The sequence below is a fragment of the Molothrus aeneus genome, chromosome 7 (genome assembly GCF_037042795.1).
Source record: "Molothrus aeneus isolate 106 chromosome 7, BPBGC_Maene_1.0, whole genome shotgun sequence".
In the NCBI taxonomy this organism is placed as follows: Eukaryota; Metazoa; Chordata; class Aves; order Passeriformes; family Icteridae; genus Molothrus; species Molothrus aeneus.
Genome location: NC_089652.1, coordinates 32,930,218 through 32,953,755, shown reverse-complemented (window position 1 = coordinate 32,953,755; position 23,538 = coordinate 32,930,218). Strand labels below are relative to the sequence as shown.

The following is a 23,538-nucleotide window of genomic DNA, read 5'->3' as shown; positions in this document are numbered from 1 at the left end:
CATTTATGCAAGTACAAGTTGGTGCTGGTCTCACTGAGTTCCCCTTTTGAGAGGGGGCCTAACCAAAGCCAGTGTCTGATTTGGGTGTCCCTTGCTGCTCTCTGGGGCATTGTCACATCCCCACCTGGGACACTCACTGCACGTTCACCGCTTGCTTTTCAGGACACCTTCACTGGCCACGGGCTGAGACCACAAGCTCCATCCTGGCAGGAAAAACAGAACCCAGCAAGGTCGGATGGGAGAGACTGGTGGTGGTTGGTCACAAATGCAGTGCATGAGGAGACAAACCAACAGAACCCGGGCACTACAAATCTTTTTAGGTCCACTTACTTGAACAGATCTCCATCTGATGTAGAGCAGAGTAAGAAAGGGGATAGGTAGGGCTGAACTGTTTTGTAACTTCCACAATGCTCATAAAGAAAAATCAGATTTAGAACTACCTGTAAGTAATTATTCACTATTTTTTACATATTTTTTGTAATATCAGGCACCTATTATTTTGCTAGGGATCAAGCATTTCTCCTACTATAAACATACAGGCACTGGTATAGAGAACACTTTAGAATATGCTCTTTGCCAGAAACTACAGAGCATTGTATAATATTGGGGTTTTATGTGAAAAAGAAATCTTTATCCTTTAATGAGCCACACTGACAAATGGCAGCTTGAAACCAGTATAAATGTGTGCTGTAATTGTTAGCTAGTAAAACACACAGAACATTCCAGCAGTAACAAATGGAGTAAGACAGCCATGCAGCCAAGGACAAGTGAGTCTAGGAGGAAGGAGCAGTGGTGGCCACCACATTTTGCTGCCCTTCAGGTCCCAGCTTTTATCTCAGCAGATATTCTTACAGCAATTTTAGCACTCTACTCCACAGTCAAAATCTTTGAAGTTTCACCCCTATTAAAGGAGCAACTCAAGCCAGGTTCATATTAGCTCTCAAACACAACACATGAAAAGATGTGAGCATTCAGAAGAACAATAACAGCAAATTTCTTGTAAACCATGTAAGCACAGTATAATTCTTTTTTACTTAACTATGCACATGGGGGAAGACAACTCCCAGCAAAATATGCAGTTCCAAACTATTCATATTAAGGAGTTTCAAAGCTTTTCAGTTTGGTCAGCATTCAAATAACATAATAACAAACCTCGACAGCAAGTATGGAAGACTGATCCATCAAATGGTTTGAATTGGTGAGCTTAACGAACAGATGTAAAAGATCAAACAAAGCTGCTCCAATGGTACTGGGTTTTCTTTATTCATGGTATTAATTTGCCCTGTTGAACTGGAGCATACTGCTGAGCACAAAACTTCCAGTTATAAACTTCCTCCAGAAAATCACACTGATTTGTACTCCTGTATGTGTATTTTCTGCATGCTCCCCAGATTAATAGCTCAGATAAAGTTGCACAAAGCCTGGTCACTGTTTCATTTGGTTTACATCTAAAACCTTTATACCTTTTCTGCACTGCTCTTGTACTGGAATGTGTATAAGGCTGGCAATGATCAGTGCCAGATGAAAAACCAGTGAAGGATGTTCTGGATTTTCCCACCACTCCAACACTGCAAGGGCATTATTCCCAATCGGACAAATATTGAAAAAGATTATACCTGTGAGCGAGCGCCTCCTGCTCCTGGCTGTGTCACAGTCAGAGGAGCAGGCTGTGAATTTAGACCAGGGGGTGAAAATGCAGTCATCCTTGCAGGGAATGTGGCACTCCTGGACCAGGGCTGGCATCGCTCCTGCCCACCGCACGCAGTCCCCGATGGCGGCAGGGCCGCCCTGCTCCGACAGGCACGTCACAGCTGCAAGCAAGGGCACAGAAATCTTATGTTCTCATATATATATATACTGTATTACACTCAGGGCAGTCAGTCCTGGTGTTCTGTGTGAGATTCTCTCCCCTGGATTAACAGGATAAAGCTGATTTGGTTTTAGGGCATTGTTTGTGTGTCACTCAGTGAGTGACAAAACCATTTCACAAAACCATTAAGACACGTTCTTGTTTGACCAGTGTGTTATCTAAATGATGATATAAACTCAATATTCTCAAGGAGCAGTCATTTTAAAGGTTGTGGGGACACTTTAACCAATGATACATTGTACAATCAAGCAAGAAAATAGGTAACACTGTGGCCATGTGCCAGAAAACATATTTGGTCGAGGCCAGGATTCACAAGCTGTGATGCGTTTGCTACTCATGGAATTGAAACTGTGGTAAAAAAAAAGCCCCTAAAAACTATAAAAGAAAGCTTCTTTTTCCAAAACCATCATTTTTTCCATATTTCAGATGAAAGGAGTGACTGAGTAGATGCTACAGCTAAATGCTTCCTTCAGCAAGGTAAGTACCAGATCTGGCCCCTCCACATCGAGCTCCCTAAATATTGTGATACCACTTATACTCTCCCACTTTATCTGTTGTCCTTTTTTAGAAGTAATAATTAATTTTTCACGGTGGATATTGGTACTGTATAGCCATGATAGAGAACAAAAGTATTTAATGTATGAATCTGAGTCACAGGAAACCTAGGATAAAACTTGCTAAATTCAGCGAATTAATAGTAAGTAATTATAATAAATAAAAATAGCCTGCACATCATGGAGTCTTTCATTTCATTAATAATAATTAATTCTCATAAAACCTCCAAGATTATAGGCTATTTATATCCTCTAGTGTAAGTGAAACAAAGCAAAGGCAGGTCATGACTTGATTAAGGTAATAAACTCAGGGATAGAGTAAGGAACTGAATTTGGCCATGAGATTTTAGTCATGTTGGGCTCTCTGATTCTAGGCAAGTCCACACATTGTATCATAAAACTACTAAGGATGAAGTTATTTAATACAGATTTTATTATTTAACTTTAACAACCTGTGATATTATTTTATGACAATTGCTAAATAATTCAGGTTTTTGAGGCTGCATATATTTTCCTTGTTGCCAGCATTTAATGTGAGTAAGAGTGCATGAAAAGAAAGGTAAAAACAACTCTGTTTTCTTACAGTTAAAGGATTTACTGGGGTGTAACTCTGCAATGAATACACATGATTTTTTGGGTTTTAACTATAGCACTGTATGGGAGAAAGGAATGGGTTAGCAATCACCTGAAAATAAAAAAAACATCTTATTAAAATGTAATTAGATTCTATGGAAAAAAATCAGCATTTTGAAGAGCATGCAAAAGGCAAGCAATTGTTAAACGTCTCTTTAGACTCAAGTGACAGCAAATCAGCATACTAATAACCACCTCTAAATTGCTGATCCTTGCCTTTCACTTCCAATGCTGTGACCCTTCCTAGCTCCCAGCTCCAGCTGTGAGCCTGGAGCCCTCCCCTCCTCATTACGGGACAGAGGTCACCACTCCACATGGGGACACGGTGTAATTGCCCTCTTCAGGAAGGTTAAACAAGTGAGAGACTCTGGTGGCCAAGGTCTGTGCAGCCTCATTGCCTTCAGCAAGGACACCCCAGGTTTGGCCACACAGCTGTAACCACGTGAGGTGTGGCCAAGGGGATGCAGAGCATCTCCTCAGCACCGCGACAGCGGCTGGAAGGGACACGAACGTCGTCCTCCACTGCCAGCACCACGCAGCAGGAATTGTGATTCCAGAGCAAACCACCCCACTGCCATGCTCAGTGGGAGCTGCCAGAAAAGCACAGCTCATTCCTGACACTATTAATGATGTCAGGACAAATAATAGAAGTTCTAGTTACTGATGTTAAACCAGACACCCCACTGCTGTGATCAGTTATTGTCTAACCGCCCCAACTTGTGCACAAACAGCCACAATTTTAAGCATTCAAATAATTCACCAAGTTCACTGAGCCTATTTGGATGCTAAAATAGATCTATATATATAAGGACATATGAAATCAGGGCAAATATTTGACAGAGATTATGGAGCTTAAAGAAATTATTGACAATGGAAACATGAGAGAGGAAAGTTAAAGTAACAAATAATATAGTGAATTAGATATGTATATGTATAAGCATGGAGACAAGAAGGGGCTGAAAAGAATGTCTAATGTGTACTCTGATAAGAGACATAACCCCTTAAGGAGGGGAGGAGGAGGATCTCCTGTGACTCTTGCCACATACTTAAAACTTAGCCTGAGGTGAGCTGCTTGAACTGCTAAAATAAACAAAATGATCAAGCAAAAGCCCATTAGGGCATTTTAACAGATTGGGATGGGGCAGGCAGAAAGCAGCAGAGAAAATGGACCCAACTCCAGCAGTTCCATCAGAAACCAATCCCCTCATTTCTGCTTCCTGCAAACTTCCCAGTTTGCTTAGCTTTAACTTCTAAGAGAAAAAATATTTTCATATACAGGCACTTCTGGAAAGAGAATGAGAGAAATTTGTTTTCAGTGAACCTTCAGGAAAATAAAATTATTTATCCTTGGTGGTTTCAAACTACTGATTGGTTTGGCTCATATGTGGTTTATGCTGCATAAAAAATATTTCCCCTTAATCCTCAGTTCTGTCACAATGGTTTTAAATAAACTCATACCGCAAAGCTATTTCTGTTATGTCAACATTTCTTTTGTTTTTTCAAGCAGGATACCCCCAGAGAGCAAATGCAGTCCATTTGCAGTCCTATGCACTGAGGAAAAAAAATCAGAGTAACAAATCCCTCCTAGGCATAATGTGTGGTTTCTACCATCTTTAAAGCATTTAAAATGGACACAAACATATGACTAAAACTGCTAATAATCGGACTCTTCCAGATAAAGGCTTTCAAATTATAATATTCATTCCCACCAAGAGAGAAAATGCAGGATTTCCTCTTGAACTCCTACTATTCTTTTTTATTACCACCAGTCAACCCCACCAAACTCAAATTAAGCACTTGGGGCCAAACTATGGTGTGACATTTTAATGCAATTCCACGGATATAAAAAGAACTGCTGCCACAAAAAAAATAAAAACCAAAACACTTTCTCTTGTAATGATAACATGAGATCATGAATTAAAATGAAAGGTAGCCAGGTTTAAGAGGCTGAAAGAAAATAAATTTTTTTCAGGGAAGGGCTGGAATTGTTTAGCAGACTGTGTGGATGCACCTGTGAAGGTGCCAACACAACGAAGCAATAAATATGAGCAATGAAAATAGCTGCATGCTTTGCTTCAAGGCTTAAGTCAAGTGTTAAATGTAGAGCTTGGGGAGCAAATTTCCCTTTCTGCTGCTACAGGGCCCTGCCAGGAGACTGAGCAAGGACTGCTAAGGGGATATGCAGTGTGACAGTCTCTGTCTCTGGCTGTGCATTCCCACCCACAAGAGCGTGTCTGCGTGCCAGCATCTCAGCATATGGCACACGCAAGCATATGGGAGCTACATTCTGTAACTACATTTCTCCTAAATTGAAAGTAAATAACAGACACTTCTCCTATAAACTTTTAGATGGTGAAATCAAATGTTTGCACACTGTCAGATTGCAGAGGCACAGAAGGCATCCTTGGATGATGTTACAGCATCACCAAAGCAGGGTGTCAGCATCAAACTGAGGGGACTCGGGTGCTCTCAGGTGCTCGTGCCTGACTTTAGAGCATTGGAGATGATCCTAACAAAAGGAATTGTATTGAGAATGAAATAGTACAGGCACAGCACTGCCTCCAATAAGGAAACATAACATAAATTTAATTCCTCTTAAGTAAAAATCCAATTACAGACAGCCTCTGTAATCATGTTCATTTACCTAAGTTACAATCAATTCTCCTTTAAAAATGCATTCCAACAGATTCCAAAGGGTAAAAAGCTAAAGACTTAGAGTATCAACTATGAACCAGTAAAATTATATTGTACCATGGCACTTTCAATTTGAGAAAAGTAAATTAGTGTTTTCAAAATTCTGGAATTAAATGTCATTAGAACATCTGAAAACCATGACTGATAATTCCAGGATGGTACACTCAGGCCAAACATTAAAACTAAAGCTATGCAGTAGGGCAAATGAAATGACTGGAATTAGTACAGGAACAAAAGGATGAGCTATGAGGCTAGACAAGAGCTTTAATGCCAAGAGGTGTAGGCAAAATAAGGTCATAATCTTCCCTGTCTTCAAATTCTAAGAATTGTTGAAAATTCAAAGCCAGCATGTAAAGTCAAAGCAATTATTTTAATATAGCTCTTTACCCTCTTGTTCAGAAAAAGCCTAATTTCTGTTTCATAATTATTCTTGGTATCCCTCAATGTAATGAGATAACACATCATTGCTTACACATATCACTACTGGGAAGTGAAAAAGAAGTTAAGGGATATTAGAAAACTAAAGAATAAAATACCATAAGGGTCTAGACTTGCTTGCTATACTTTTAGTCCCATAACTCATCATGACCTCATTTATTTTCTATATTGATGCTCCTTCATACTTACAACAAGTTTCTTCAGAATCCCAGGTGGAACATTTACATTATTATTGGTATGTTAATGCAACCCCTAATTTTAGCAGGCCAGAAACAGACAGAATAGAAGGCATAAGATAAGGCTCTGCTGAGACACAGGTTGAAGTTTAAAGTCCTGATTCTGTAAGGACATAAATATACACTTAACTCCATCCCTGTGGGAGCCTCTTTGGATGGCAGCACTCCCTGCCATGAAGTGTGTCCAAAGTCTGGACTTACAGAACACACCATAAGATAACCATTAAAAGTAAGTCTGAGGAAAAGAACAAATGATGCCAGCAAGGACATCACAGACATAAATCTCATATAAATAACTGAGGAAGAGATGGGACAACTAGTTATTCAGCAGGAAAACTGTCTCTGAGGTCACCAGTTTCCCATCCTGTAATTATTAATGATATTGACAGAAGTGCTAAAGGGCTGACAAATGCCACCATGCAAACAGAGCACTGAATAAACACAGATCCCAACCAACAGGCTCTATAAACAAACAAGGGGAGCCCGAGATGAGCTTGGGATGCAATAAAGATGGTAAATACCAACTGAAAGATAAAGGAAAGCAACTGAAATGATTTGCATGAAAAGGGGTCAGGGAAGAAATGGGCAGAAAAGTCAGGTGCAGAGCATTCGCATGGAGAAGAGATTGTAATAGGAAAAGGGAGAAGTTTGGGATAGAATTAGAAGGGAGGGGAAAACAGCATGCATCCTTCTCAAGCTAAAGGTCCATGTTGTGACTGCCCTTTAGGCTGGTTTTTCTCTGCAGCCTTTCCACAGTAAGATGTGCATGGGGTTAATGTAGGCACTGAAGCCTCAGAAGGAGTTCCAGCTGCAGCTGAGAGCCAGCATGGTGGGAGGCACCTCCAGCACCATTTAATGCCTTCAACTGGACTCACCTCAGTTCCATCTAAAATAACTCCTCAGAGTGCACTTTTAATTTGATACTCATGGATGGGGTGATCAATTATTTGGTTTGGAAGACAGGATCTGAACTGCTGTAAGGGCTGACCTGCACATGTCAATTTTGCCAAGCTGTGTGACTTGAGGTTTTATTCTTCCTCATCTGTGAACCACAACTGCCCACTGTTTGAGGAGGAGCAGGAGAGAAGTGCATTGCTGTAAAGCCCATTCCTCCTCCCACCCACACACTGAATGCAGAACACAGAATTGATAAATTAATGCTGAGCACTATTTTTATACAAGTGTTTTCATATTCTAAGTGGTTCAGACTCTGCCTGGCTAGGAAGGCAAAATAATATGAGTTTTAATGTTTCAAATTTACTTTGTCCAAAGAATAGCTGCAATCTGAGTGCTTCTACATTATGCAATCAGTCTAAAGAATCTTTCACAATTTTTCCCTTTTCCCCCAAACATTATTATAGGTTTTGAATTGCTTTTATTTTCATTTTCTATTAAAAAGAAAATCAATGGAAGTGCATTAGATGATTAATGATAGAAATTATGTTCCTTTCAGAGAACATAAAATACAAAAACATGTTAATTTTTTTCCTCTTTCTGTGGCCCACAATTACCAAAATTACTCGAGTTCAATTTCTTTGTAGCGCCTATCATCAAGTTATATTTAAGATGAATTATTTATTGCACAACTTGAAAATAAGACTAAGCCATCCTGCTATAAATACATGCATTGAGATGACAGTAAATACAGAGAATCAAATATGCCAAATAACATGAGAGAGAGAGAAAATGGAAAACAAACACAACATTACAGTATTTCTAGTAACTCAAGTTGGAAAATTACTCAGCTGATTAAGCAAGCACTGACTTCTTTTGCAGTGAAGCACGGATACTAAATCCAGAACAACACTAGCAAACCCACATATCCGAAACTGCCCCAACATTAGATTTAAAATATGATGGTCCAAGGTAACACCTCAAGACTTGAGTCCACCTTTCCTCCTCAGCTCCCCATTCCCCAGCTCTGGCTCTTCCCATTTTGGTATTCCAAACTCGCACTGCTCTTGCCCCCTTGCTCAGCTAAAGCTACTGGGACACACACAGGCCCTTCAACAGCTTTTCAACTCATCCTAATCTCCATTCACCTCAAGGAAACTGCTCTCAAAGTTCTCTGAAATACCAGCGGATTTTGTATATATGGCCCTGCATAAAACTTTCCACTCTAACTATCACTTTTCTACCGTAAAAAAGTAGGTAAGAATACTAAATGCATTGAGGTCTGAAGTCTGGCTACTCATCTCCAGTCTAAAACTGATAATGCAACTGAAATTATTTTGACTGGAACTAATAAAAACGCATATTCAAATAATTCACCTTATCTAAATTAAGTATCTTACAGCCATCATACAATATTGTCCACCTCATGAGAGAAAAATAAAGATACTGGACTTGTGATTCAAGGGTCAGCACAGTGTAAGTACAGTAAAGACACTGTATTTAGATTAAAGGTAACAGAGGCAGTGAGAATGTGAAAGAGAATGTGAAAAATTTCCCTCCCACAGCCTTGAAAAATGAAATGTTTGAGAGTTTTCAGGAGATTTATTCAATGGGAAAACTAAGTGCGCAGATTGGAATCCCAGGAAGAGCAGAGTCACACTCTGATGTGTGGGAGTTCCATACATATGTACATAATATGTAAATTATCCATCCAGAATGGCTTTTCCTACTTTTTCCCCAACATTCCTACTGTGCAGGGGAAAAGTATTTTTTTGAAACCCTGTGTTAGGGAATCCATTCTTCATCAGGAAAAAAAGAATAAAAAACAAAACAAAAAAAGACACCCAAATCCCCCAGGAGAGACAAATAATCCAAGAAGGCTGTATTTCTAAACTGGGCATAGAAAAGACCCTGATTTCCATAAGTATTAGGAGTGGCATACCCCTGGCTCATGCTAATTGAACTTCTTCGTGTGTGAATGAAGCAGATCCAATAGCTTTGCCTCTTAATAAAAATAATTACACGCATCTTCCCTCAGGTTTGCTGCTCAGACCATTCTCACTGCCAGTACATTCCTTTTTACTTCTCTTTTGAAGCTAACAGATCTAAAGGGACTATCTGTTTTTACCTTCTCATCTCTTAAAAACAAGGCAGAAGATCAGAGAAGATGCAAAGGGAGGTATCTTACAGGACTTTGTGGTTTTCATGCAATGATCTTCTCTTCCTTTCTTATGGGCAGAAAAAACAGGAATATTTCTTATTTGACTGCTGCTACTCATCTTAAATTTTCACTAAGTTGTTATTATTGGGGGGGCTATAAAGCAGATTGCATTACTGCTGAAACAATGGGAAAACTCACAATTATTTCAACAGGAAAACAACAGATCCTATTATATTTTCTTTTTAATGGTTCTTCTATGAATAAAGCATTTGTTTACAAGCATTTGTTTCTAAAGAAATTACACAATCCAAACACTGATCACAATAGGGTTATTCATGCATAGCAAATGAAATGTTTAAACACAGAAAGTTCTCCATCATGATTCTTTTACCATTGGTACACATAATAGAACTGATGTCTTACTTAACTGAAAAAAAGCAATCAAATGCAAAAAGAAAAAAATTAATACAATAGAACATAAATTGCATCAGACCCAGAAATAGTTTCCACCCTGCTGAAAGATTATTAGGATTAGTAATCTTGATTCCAGGCAACCACAGCCTGGGACACTGCACTATGCACTATGCTGCATTTTCTTTTATTACAGTCTTTCCAGTACAAATCATTTTAATCTTGGCTATAATAAATCACCAGTTAGACTCTCAGCTTATACCCTCTTTTCACCTGTGAAGTTTTGTTCATCTTTGTTGGAGCTCAGAGCAGTTTCTCCCATAAAATTGCTCTCTGTGTGAATCTTTCTTGATGCAGAAGGTTTCTGCCAACTGTCATTACAAGATCAGAGGTTCAAATTGAGGAGCACTTAAAGCAGGGGAAGGTCATCTTTGGAAATTAAATTGGAATAAAATTTTGTAGAAGCGGAGGTGGCTATTCACACTGTGCCACTGCAACAACAGCAGACCCACATTTACCTCACATGCGCATTTGAGAGTGGCTGTGCCACAAGGATTTACCATCAGCTTCCACCTCCTGTAAGAGCAGAAATTCCCCTCACAGCCCTGTCCACACACAGCAGCAGCAGCAGGGGCTGTGCTCCCCTCTGGAGAGGCAGGACCCAGCCAGGGAGGACATCACTGAGGACCACACCCACACCTGAGGCTGCCTCAGTGACACGAAGGAAGGGTCAGAAGAACATCTATCTCCAGAAATTCTATCTCCAGTCATGCCCAGCACTACCATGACCCTTAAAAATAAGGGAACATAACCAGAGGAACTTCCAAAATTTCCCAAAGAGGTAATTATTTCTTCCATTTTAGAATAAGTTATTTAGGAAATAAAATTCAATGCAAAACCAGCTGAATACTTTGAAAATTCATCACAATTCACATCACACTTCCTTTTCAGAAGAGAGAACTGATATTTGGAATTTTAACTGTGTGTTTCAAAGAAACAGTAAATAGCAGCTTTTTAATTCATCAGAAGCCCAGAGGAAAGGGAACTTTCCATACAAATGTGCTGTACTTGGGAGAACAACTCTTGCTGTTGCTATAATGAAAGTATAAATACAGCATAGCAGGAATTCATAGTAATTTGTTTCTATGAGCAAGTTTGACATGGCACAGGCAAATAAATTCAGATTGTACAGCTACACAGAAGTGAGACATTCTCTGAGCTACTGCACTGGCATTTTGCCTTTCCTCCATCACTCATTGCATCAGACCTTTGTCTCAATTTCTCTCTAAACCTTTGTCTTGTCCTGTCAGAAGGCCCACGCTCCAGGGTTATATCTTATCAGTTAATTAACTTTTAGAATGGAAACGCAGCAAAAATGATTATATAAACTTTTGCTCATATATATCAAAGCCAGTGTCAACCAGTGTGGTTCCTGTGTACCTAATCCAGGAGACTTATAATAAAATCTCATCTTCCATTTACAGCCTGAGGCAATAGTAGGTCTTGCAGAGAGACATGCGAAGTGATGAGGTTTAGTAGAGCAATAACATTGCTCAACAGTTTAAATATTGGTCTAGCTACTGAACTTTATGCCAGGAGGCTCTGGCATTATATTATTAAATGCCAATATTTCATCCACGGTCCTCACCTACTCAGAATAATGCATAATTCATTTCAGAAAAAAAATATAATCTTGCCATTTAAGATATTTTTTCTTCCCCCACCACCCCCCACCCCATAAAAACCCCTTGACTGTAACACTACTTCAACTGATCAAGGCAGCACTAATAGGGAAGTATGGAGATTGTGTATGTATATAATATACAGGCTCTTCACTGCAAATTAATGAACAATTTAGCAACAACATACTAGAAGAAAAGTAAACCACTGCCTTCATTCAGGCCTGTAAGGCTGGTGCGAACAAGGAATAAGAGAGGCAAATTTGATTTCTATTTTACTGACTCTTCACCTCACATCAGCAGATCTCACTGTTGTGTACTAAAAAAAAATGGGGTAAGAAGGAATTGAACAAGAGCCAGTTTTTGAAAATAATTTTGCCCACAGTTCAAAATTTCAGTGAAAAACCCAGCAGTGTAAAGGATGAAACGCAGAAAAAGATTAAAGAATCTGAATGGGAACTGGAGCCTGACAGTCTGGGAGCATCGAGCAGTCCCTTGCTCAACTACAAGGGCACACCTCTGCTACCCAGAGAGGATCACACCCTCAAGCTCCTGACTCCTGTCCTTCCAGAAAAGTTGTGTGATCTGGCATCAAGATATATAGATACACATCTTAAACTTTACTGCCATTCTTGATTTTTTTAAATTTATTTTTTAAGGGCATTTTGAAATAGGTTTATTAAGATGCTTTCTAAAGAAAGTTTCACCAAGACCAGGTTTTGAAAGTCAAGAAAATGTATCATTTTGTTTCAATAAAATGCAAGAGAACACACTGCAAGATTACCATATCAGTACTTTTGATTTACTCACCTTTTCAACATAAAGACAGGCAATTCCCATATATAACTTTATTCCAAAGCTGTGACCTTGACTTCTACCAAAAATTCAGTTGTATGGGTATTAGTTTTGAGGCAAGATGAAGGAAGAAAGGAGTTCTCTCAGATAAGATAATAAACTGTCAGCTACAGCTTATGAAATACAACTTTTTCAAATAGATGATCTGATTTAATATATGTTAACTGTCAATTCAAAAGTTATGACTCAGTCATTACGTAGCACGGTGACTACGGAGCCTGAATTACTTGCTCGTCTCATAAAGCATTAGGTGTGTGAACCAAAGACATCCTCACAGGCTTCCATGTAAGGTTCCAAACAAAAGAATAATCATAAATTAAATTAAATACCATATACTGAATGTGTATGGTTAATACATACAAATTGGACTTTGTCTAAAGGTAAAGAAAAGGTATCAAAGTACTGTTGGTAGAGTTACTGATAACATCAAGATGAAAAAAAAGTTTTTCTCTAGTTGTTGAAAATCATAAAGGAATGCATGAAATGGCTATTTTAACTATTAACCCACTGTCCTAGGTACTCATACAACTGTAAAAATACAGAGAAATTTAAAAAAACCCCACCCCAAACCGCATTATCTCCTGGGAGTGATGAGAACTGCACACTTGTATAAACTACATACACAGGATGTAATCTCTTTCTCTGCTCAACTTAGTAAATGCAATTTTTCCTAATGAAAGGAAAAAAAAAGGAGCTACCAACACTGATGTGTCTATCAATAAATGAGAAGTCTTGATGAAACTCCCATGTTTTCCACCACATAAAAACGCAAAAAATCCTGAGATTCATATGGGGCTTTGAACAGATTCTTGTATCCTGTCTTGTCCCATAGAACAACAGCTTGTTTCACATTGTTACATAAAATTATTCTAAAAAACGTAAGTGTTCACTGGAAGTAAGGACATGGGTTACATCTAAGTTAAAAGATGTAAGATTGGTTCTCTCATAGCAAAAGCATGAGCAAAGATCGTGAAGAAATGAGGAAATGTTTAACTCTCTAATGTTTCAAATGCTTATCTACCTTTCTATTGTGTATGTTTAAAATGCAGTTTAATACACTTTCTATTACAGCTACAGTGTGAGTCTTCAGCAACAACCTCAAACAAACACATTATATAGAATCACCTCCCAAAATCAAATTATTCTTTATCAACCAAAAATCTGCTGCACCTACAAAAACACTGAATAAACAGCAAACAGTCACCTGCTATCAGTATTAAACAACTCTTCTCAGAGCAACTTACATGAGGAAATAAAAAAGTGGGACCCGATTTTTGTGCCCCACAGGCTGCCCAATATACCCACACTGTGAAATACAGAGGAAGTGCCAGGTGAGATACCTAAATCCCTCTCCCAAACTGTGATGGCTCCTCCATCATCTTCACATCACAGTTCATCTCAGAAAACTAAGGTGTCACAATATCAATATATTTACCTAAAAACAGACTGAAAATTTTTACACATTTTATCACACTAACATGTATTTTGGGGTGAAACCCTGTTGCAGCCAATATTTAACAGGTGAATTCACATGACTGGAATAGTAACATAAGGGGGTACAGCACTTCTACAGCATTACAGGGCATGTAAATTATGGTGAAAAGTATTTTATCTACAAATTTTACATCTTTTCCATCTTTGAAACAGTTTATAGAGAATGACTGGTAAAATTTGGTGTGTCAAGGTGGAGACAGAGTAAATTTCACTCAGCATAGAATGTAAACCATGAGCAGGAACCAGCTGGGATGGGCAGCTAGACAAACACATTCATATAAACATATTTGCATTAAAACTTATTAAGGCATGCTGGAAAGCTGGGCTGGCAGGGAAAACTGAAGAAAGGTGTAGCTTAGAAAAAAAAATAGGAAAGCCAAAGTGAAAGCTCTTCTCTGAGGGAATGGGCACAACCACAATGGGGACAATTCTGGGGTATGAGAGATCAGCTGAGCTCAGACAAAAGTTATTCACTGCCCTTGGAACTACAACAACAACAACAAAAAAGGTGAAAATTAGGTCAGTTTCCTGTGGATAAGCAGAAGGCTGCAGCACAAACATGCAAAATCAGAATTAGCAATGGGCATTACAGGTAACAAAGGATTCTCCTGGAAATGTTCTGGAAAAAGCCAGACACCCTCCACTGTGCCACCCATCCCCTGGAAACCTGGCCCAGGCTCTCACCACCCTTCCCAGGCCAGGACAGCTGCACTCCTGGGAGTGGATTTCCTTACAGGGAAAGGGCTATCAAGGATAAACCAGCTAGTCCAAAAGTGTCTGCTCTAATGAATCCTGGCTCTAGCAAACTCGGAGGAACCGATCTCGATGTGTCCGAGGTGAACATCAGCTTATTTTTGATTTGCACAAAAACATTTGGGGACAGCTATACCAAAAAAAATGAAAAAATTAAATACATCAATTTTCTCTCTGTACTAGGTTGATGGACACAGTGAAACAAAAAGAACAATGGCCTTATTTTAGAATAGTTTGTTTCCTTGAGGACTAAAAATGCTAAAAATGCTCAGCACCGTGAATCCCAAATGACTTCCTTAGTAATTAAATTATATTGCACCAAAAAGCACATGCCTTCAGGACTTTGATTCAGATGTGCACACTCTAACCAGGAGTAACTGGGTATGCAAAGATTGGGTGGAGATGACATAAAAACACATAGAATGCTTAGCACTAAAGAAAACCTCTGAAATGGAATACAGCCTTTTGCTTTATGATAATCTCTGACTATTCACCATTGTTTTATTACTGAATTTTGTTATTGTATCTGAATACAATTTGATTTTATGAGATCTTAAATATTACCTTCATAAACATTTCATGGCATGTTGACTCTCTATCTGCAAATTGCTTATTTGCTTATTGTATCTGTTCATTGATGCCACTGCAATAGCTTATTTTTGCATTAGCTTCTTTGTTGAGTCTAGTTTATCTTCTTAGCAAACCCTGAGATTAAATTTTTAATAAGAAATCCTAAAAAAAAAAGATAGAACTGTAACTGGTAAAGACATTTTCCCTTATAGTGTTCTGTTTGCAGCATAATTCAATCAGGGTGTTTATGCCAGTTAACTGAAATTTCAAGAAAGTACTTGGTTTATCATTTAATCAATATGATTTGAGCAACCCAGAAAGATTTTTTAATAGTAAGCTGAATTTTGTTCACTCCTCTTGCAACTTTACCCAAGTTTCAGACTTCTGCTCAATACTCTCCACACATCATTTCTTTTGCTTCTGCCATTCTGACTCTGCAAACTCAACAGCAATAAAAACCTGTGGCTGAATTCCGTCTACAGAACACATTAACTCATTTGCAAGTAATGGAAGATGACGATGACTGCACTGGGAGAAAATACAACAGGATCATTGGGCTCCCCTCATCAACCTATTTGACAGCTGTACTTGTGTACCCATCACTTATTCCACTGCAAGCCTGAACATTTACATTCCACAAAGCATATAATCAAATCTTATTCAAATACGTGTTGTGTTGTGTCTGTAGAAGTTGGACTGTTCTGTTCCCCCATCATGCAATGGTTCTGCCCTGGTTCTCCCTTCCCTCCCTTGTGCTGCCAGTTATCCCAACTCCTCCCCAGTTGCCTTGGAGTCAATGTACCCTTTCTCAAATCCCTCCCCGGTGCCCTGTCCGTCACTCAGCACTCCCACCCTTCTCTCTAGAACTCTCTAGAAACTTCCAGCTTGAGCATCGAGTGATTGGCTCAGGGGCTGGGGCCCCACCCTCAAGTTATCCCCATTGGGGTTTTCCCTAAGTCAATCTTTTGTATCCCACTCCCCTCTGAAACCCTATTTGTCCAAGGACTGACTCCTCCCCTGTGTCCCTCCCTCCTTATAAGCTGCTGCAACCCTTCCCTCCTTCTCTTTGGTTGTCGGTTTCCGCTGGGACCCAATAAACCTGGATTCACCACAGCTGGAGAGCGTTCTCTGATTTCTGCTGACTGTAGCCACAAGCCAAGCCACGTCCCACCACAAGATCCCGCTGCTGTCACAGCACAGAGCGTCTGCCTGAGGTGCTGTCCCGAACCACGGAGACCGGGACAGTGCCCCCGTACTGCCAGCGGTGCTGGATACCCAGCCAGGACGTTCCAGAAGGACAATCTTTCTCCAGCTGTACCGCTTCAAATACAGCCCAAGAACTAAGTGTATTTAACTTCTGGAAACACATTAGGTGATTATTTCATTCATAGAAAAAATGTAATACTTGCAAAACCACAGAACCAACTGCAAATTGCTAATATGTTTCATTATTATTAAGTCTGCCCCTTGGAAACACCAGCAATTAGGGTCAAATGAAACTCCATAATCCTTCTACATTTCTTTCATGGTTGCCTCCAGTATTTACAGTTACCTGTGAAATTCATCTAATAAGGAAAGGCATCTTTGAAAGGCTTCAGATAAGACAATTTGAGCAGACACATTTTGCCCTGTTTCTCATCAAAGTATTTAAAATTACAAAGTTTATGCTTTTATATCGGATTTGCAGAGTATTAACATTTAAATAAGCTTTAAAAAGGGGCCAGATATATAATCTAAACCCAAAAATTAATGAAAAACAGCCATCTTCCTATAAATGCTACAATTAATCATTGTGAGGAACAGAGAGGAAGCAATCCATCTAACCGTGCCATAGAGCTGATGTAGCTCTTCTTTTCACACATCACACAAGTTAATTATAATGAGCAGATGTGCTTAGATTACAGGAAAATTTGTACTCCATGAAACCAGGCACTGAAGGTATGTATTTATCCATGAAGCACAAATTTGTCCCTGTGTGTTTGGAGGTTTGCTCACATGCAACTACATCAGCAATGTGCTTGCACAAAACCCGTCCAATCCCACAGGATTGAGTTCAGCACTGCTTTTTGAGTGCTCCACTAAGTAAACCTTGCAAAAAGGTTCTGAAAAAGCACCTACTGGTAAAAGCAACTTGTCACCAACAGGGCAGTTCTGATCTGTCCTGATGCCTTGTGAAGGCTGACCTAGAACAGAGACCAGACAGAGCTAAAGAATAAAGTAGGGATTTATTAGGAGGTATCAATGGATGCACCTTGGGCAGCACAAAAGCCCAGCCAGGGCTACACCCAAGATGAACCAAAATGGTCACAAAATGGACAACCAGTCATGGAGTCTCTCACTTTTATAAGTTCTGCTCCATTTGCATATTGGAGTTATTTGTCCAATTACAGCTTTAGCCCATGCAGTCCCATCCTTCTTGTTTTTCTCTCTTCAGTCCATGTTGTTTATGCTCTCGGGTCTGAAATTTGAATCATTTCTCCTTGGTCCCCAGGTAGAGAAGGAATTGCTTTGTCTCCCTACTCTGTGAAGAGAGCTCACTATCCCCTAATATGAAGCTCCGAAGTACACACTAAAGCAGCACAGAATCTGAAAAATATAAAAGCTAAAACCTGAGGCATCAGTCCCACAAATTCTCCACCGTGCCCTGAGCAGGGAATGTCTGTGACCACATCCTCTGTTCTGGGGTTAAAATGCAACAGAAGAGATAATTGCCCAAATGCCCTCAAGAGTTCGTGTCTGCAGTAGCTGCTCACTTCTGCAGGCCTATTTATGCTTGATTTTCTCAAATGCTGTTAAGTGCCTATTATGAAGCTGCCCTCCAGGAGCACAAGGAATAAATAAGTGGCTGCAAAGGCCCATGGTCAGTGAGGGCAGTGGCTGGGGGAGGCCACGTGTCCCAGCCGTGGCTGGAGCGCTGCCCGGCATGTCCCACATCCCCTGAGGATGAGCTGATCTCCTTCACCCTGAATTAAACACAGGCTGAAGTAGATGGCCTTGGACAAGCCTATCACATTTTAATAGCTTGGTAAGATCCCCTCATACTGCATACCTCGAATTCAGACACTTCTTCTGCATACACAAAGACTGGGATAAAAACTTAGATACAGAAAGTTGATATCTAAAAGACAGTAGGAAAGATATAACTTCAATCACCTTGGGGCACATCAAAGAAAACAAATATATGATTGCAGGGCTGAAACTTCAGTGAACTGTCAAAAAGAAACAATAGTACTGACCTGAATTGATCACAAAAGCAGTAAAAAGTAACATTTGCTACAAGGCTTCACATCCAAGATCCAAATTTAACACTACAAAATACTCTGCTTCAGGAGAACTCTATCAAATACCAGAATATATTATTCAAAACTTTCCTTATTTCACAAAGCCAATATCAGCAATCCTTTAATAAATGATGCAAGCACCTGGTAAAACCAGCAGCTGCCAGCAAAAAAATTGACTTTAGAAAAATCTTTGTTAGAAGGTGACATATTTTTCATTACTATCTATTGCCATCAAGGTATAGAGATGGCTTTTTCTTCTGTAGTAATTTTATTCCAGCGGAATTCCAATTTTTTGGATGAAGTTTCACTTGATTTATTAAAAATAAAGAAAACGGAATCTTCTCCTGAGTCTCTTCAGAACCAAATTGATGACAATAAGGGAAGTGAAGAAGGCTTGTTTCCAAGAGGAAAAATGTTTGGAAGTATTACTACTGCAATCATCAGACTTGGTTTACAAAGTGCTAAACACACCACTCAGAATTTTTAATATTTCTGAACATATTTAGAAACTGTGCCAGCAGAAAGGAGCACCACTGGACACCCAAAGCAAATGTAATATCGACCAGTTCGCAGACACCTGATGTATTCTCACAAGTGCAAGCACTTCATAAGCATCCCTGTCACTTCCAGTTACTGTTCTGTCACTTTAGTGCACCTGTTTGAAAGACAGATGCTGGGAATTTTGAAAGACAGTTTGATTCAAGGTTATTCATTTATTCTGAAATTGAAAACTCATGTCTAAAACCTCTACTGCAGACATAAAGCAATTGGAGTAACATGAATATACAAATTCAGAGTCAACAAACATGACATCAGGATTCCTTTTACACCTTTGTGGCATGACACTTCAAAAAATCTTGTGCTTGAAGATTTATGGTAAGCCATATTGATGAGCTCTGCCACTTAGAATGCTAATATTCATGGTGAGTATTAGTTCTTAATTATTGAAAGAAACTTTATTCAATAATTTCCATTAAGAAGTGCTTTCTAAGTAGTGCAGAAAAAGGGAAAATGCAAACTGAGACTTTTATCGTGTTCCTCTGAAGGAAATTCCCCAGACAGGTCAAACCTCGGGAGTCTGACAATGAACAATATATGCTATAAATCAAACTCTGCATTCCTTTCAACATCCCTATTTTCCTTTCACCAACAGTTGGGTTTGTTTGTTGATTTGTTTTTCTGTTTGCTGGTTTGGGTTTTTGTTCAGGGTTTTTTGGAGGGGAGGTTGTTTACTTGTTTGGGTTTGTTGTTTTGTTTTTTTCCCAGGAGGTAAGAGGGGGAAGTCAAAACAATTGACAGAGTCCTTGAATGTTTCATTGATTTAAACAGGATCAACATTTCAACCCAGTATTGTCTATATCTCAAATTAAACCCCTTTGGTTCTACCATACTGTAAGTATAAACAACTGGTCTTCATTCCTCCAATTAGTGGCTCTGGAATGTCTCACAAGCTGATAAGCCACTTGACTGAGACCATTATGGACAAGAAAGAAATTATTTGGCTAAAAACTGTGAAAGTAACATCTCTAGTGTTTTCCTGACAGCTAGTAGTATAAAAGCTTTTTAATAAACTTGCTTATTTTTGGTAATGCTTCAAGCTTTTCTATTCAAAATGTCTATTTGAAAAAAAGTTCTCCTTAAGGCCATTTTCAAGAGAACCTGGATCTTATCCTGCTCAGTTCAGATGAATTTTTAACAATTTCCCTATGAACCACAGCAGCTTTGGCATGAATTGTCTTTGGAGTTGTAAACAGCACAACTGTGACATACAGGAAATTAAAATTTTATAAAAGCAAAAGTAGATCTAAATCAGTACTGAATGAGCCTGCCTCCACATGGAGAGGTGAACAAGAGGGATGTGAAAGTGTTATATAAAATAGCAAACAAAAAGGGAGACCAACCAGGACACAAATGCCTCAAGAACAAAAGATGATTCAATTGAATTGAAAATCATCAAGAAATTTCAATAGTTTGCTCACTGCAGGGTTACCCCATTGAACTGAGGTATGCCAGACACACACAGGGGCCAAAAACCAGCAACAAAAATGATCTCATTTAAAATATTAAGGATTAGAAACCTTCATGTTTCAGGCTCTAAGTGAAGAAAACAGTTTTAGGATGAAATGGCTTCTGTATTTCTGATAAAGAGCACACAGAAGACTCTGTGAACAGGTCTGTTTACAACCCACCCTTGGCCACAGAAGAGATTGCTGTTCTAGTCTGTAACATGCTCTGCACAAGCCATGACGTGTCACCACCCAGGCCTACTGCTCACAGAATACTAATTTCCCAGGATTTTTGTGCAAAGTCTGAATCAACTGCTCATAACTAGGATTTTAAATCACTGGAAGCTAGTGGTAAAAACAAGCCATAATTGAGAGGGCCTGTCTCCAGTTTGAGGGAGAGATTGCTCTTCATTATGTCTCTCATTATGCCTTTCATCCTCCTGAGTAAGTCTCGGCACAGTTTGGATCTCCTTGGACCTCTTTCATCTACTATACTCTGTTTAATGACAATCCATCATTTAAAAAAGGACCCCAAAAACGACTTTTGCCAACCAACGATAGTTGCTTAGATCATACAGACTCCACACTAGATAAAAGAAATCTTGGGAGGACCAAAGAGAGCTGAACTTAATCAGAGGGATGAAAGACAAAATGAAAATCTATCTACCCTTACATTTAAAAAAAGAGTTTCCTTCAGATAAGATGATCTCAACTCTCTCCCTCTGTGCCTGTTAAATATGGTGTGAGCCCTGTCAGATCCTGTGGGACTTTTATGACTGAGATGCTCCAGCAATTCCTGTAAATTGTACACATTTGTATGGTGCTGTCTGAGGTGACTGGGCCACTTCCTATTGATCTAAAACCCTTTTTCCCCCCTTCTTCCCTCCTTCCTCCTAATCAAGGCAGAAATACACAGCCTGGCAAGCTTTGATGTCCTTCTCCTTTACTTCTCATTATTTTGATCTTCTAACAATCCCTCTATATAACATGCCCTTAGTGTACATTTTCAGGGTTCGTGCCTTCTGGCTTCAAAAGACTGTTCTACTTGATTAAGGCTTTTTATTCCTTTCCCCCAGAAAACAAATGCTCTGTGTGGCACTAAGAGGCTGATATTTGTTTTGTTTTTCAGATATATAGTTAAGCTAGAGAGCCTGCTCATTCCCTTCTGCAGAGTAGAATATACCGTCCTGGTTTTGAAAGAAATCAAATACATGTAATTTATCTGACGCAGTCTTCATCATCTTTATTTTACGGAAAGTCTACAGATCATTGAGTTGCCTTTGGATAAAATGCTGCACTGTAGATTGCTGTCAGGACAAATTCTCTAAGAGTCTCCTCAATTTTTATGTTGCTGGCATAAGGCTACAGTGACAGAAATGACTCAGAGTCTCTCCTGCTATTAGTTCACGTCTATAAAGTAATGTCTTGCCAATTCTCCCCCTGCCTATGAAATACTCTTAGAGCAGCTGTACCTGAGGTGGAAGCTGGGCAGACCCAGGCTGAAATATAGTTTTAAGTGTCCTCTGATGCCTGCTGACATCCCCCATTAAAAACAGGAGGGCAGTCCACCATCACTCTTCTGTGAATAACCTGTCACTGGCAAACCAGTATCAATCTTTCTTCCCCTTGTCCTATCAACTCACACCCAAAGAAAGAAAAATTGATCTAGGAGAACATATTACCTGGAAGATCAGTGGGATGTAATACAATGTGAGGACAAATTTCCATGTCCCACTGCAGTGCCCAGTTGCAGATTCCAGCCATGCACATTAGCATAGACACCTCTGCCACAGCACCAGGTTTTAAGAAATTGGCCCAGGCTGATTTCTATGAAAACAGGTGATTTTATTTCTCATAAATTAAACTACAGGAATATCAAAGGCAGCCAAAATGCTCAGAGAGATTGGTCCACTATACCTCACATAGCCTCATCTGTACCCTCACCTCCCCTCCCCTCCTGCTCCCAGCCAATTCTAATGCTACAAAACTGAAATTAATCCCATGGAAAATCTCTCTGGGAGAGGATATCTTCCTCATTCCACTGGTGCAGGGAAGGCTAAGAATGCATACATATAGGCATGCATGATATCAGTACAGCATTTTGTCTTCTACTCAATTTTTCCTTGTTTCCCCCTTTGTGAAACACTGACACACGTTTCTGCATGAAGCAAATCTATTATCAAATCTACAGTTAAAAACAGATCAAAGCTTATATGTAAACTGACAGAAATCTGACACAAGCAATCTGGACTCATGTAATCCCACATCCATACTGTAGTGATCATTCTCTCCATCTCCTGTGTGCAGATATACACACTTCACTGGGAATGAAGATTAGTTTTAAATGCAAAACCAAGGGTAAAGTTTCATTAAGCTCAAGAGATTTTAATTTGTTCAGTACTATTCACCAGAGGTAGACTCCTAAATACTTAATTTCTTTCTGTTAATGAAATTTGGATATTTCGAAAAAAAAGGTTTCTAATCTATTCTGAATCTATTGGCAAACCAGGAATTGGAATTACTCAAGAGAAAGTTCTGGTGTTTTTACCTGACCTCAACTCTTTGTCATTACTTATAGTGGCAGAAGGTGTTATGGAACAAAAATAAAAGGGAGGATTGCCTATAAAATAGATTCTGTTTTATGCAACAGAAGAATAAATTTCAGGAGCTTGGAGATGGAGATACAAAGGAAAATGTAAGCAAAACATAATTTTATGATGGGTGTTTTTTCACCACAGGATAATGGCAGATATAAGTCTGAATTCCAGACTTTCCTCTACAGTACTGCTGCCCACCTTTCTACAGTGCAAGGGCTGCATTTTTCTTTAACGAAAATTTCACTTTTCTGATTTCAGAGCATGCTCAAATTTACCCAACATGTATTTCTGGTCTGCCCTTCAAAGTACTCACAATTTGCAGCTACCCAGATGTGTTACAGATGTGCTCTCTAGTTCATCATCCACACTGTTAGTGACAGCACTGATGGCAGCCCAGGGTGCGCGTGCCCCG

At 39.3% G+C, this 23,538-nt stretch overlaps 1 protein-coding gene across 2 annotated transcripts in view; it reads right to left on the bottom strand.

Moving 5' to 3' along the window:
* Positions 1-23,538, bottom strand: part of THSD7B (thrombospondin type 1 domain containing 7B) — a 299,199-nt gene that overhangs the window by 94,379 nt on the left and 181,282 nt on the right. For both annotated transcript variants that reach the window (XM_066553613.1, XM_066553614.1), the window contains exon 14: positions 1,617-1,811. In XM_066553613.1, coding sequence (XP_066409710.1) covers positions 1,617-1,811 — 195 coding nt within the window. The remainder of the gene's footprint in view (positions 1-1,616; positions 1,812-23,538) is intronic.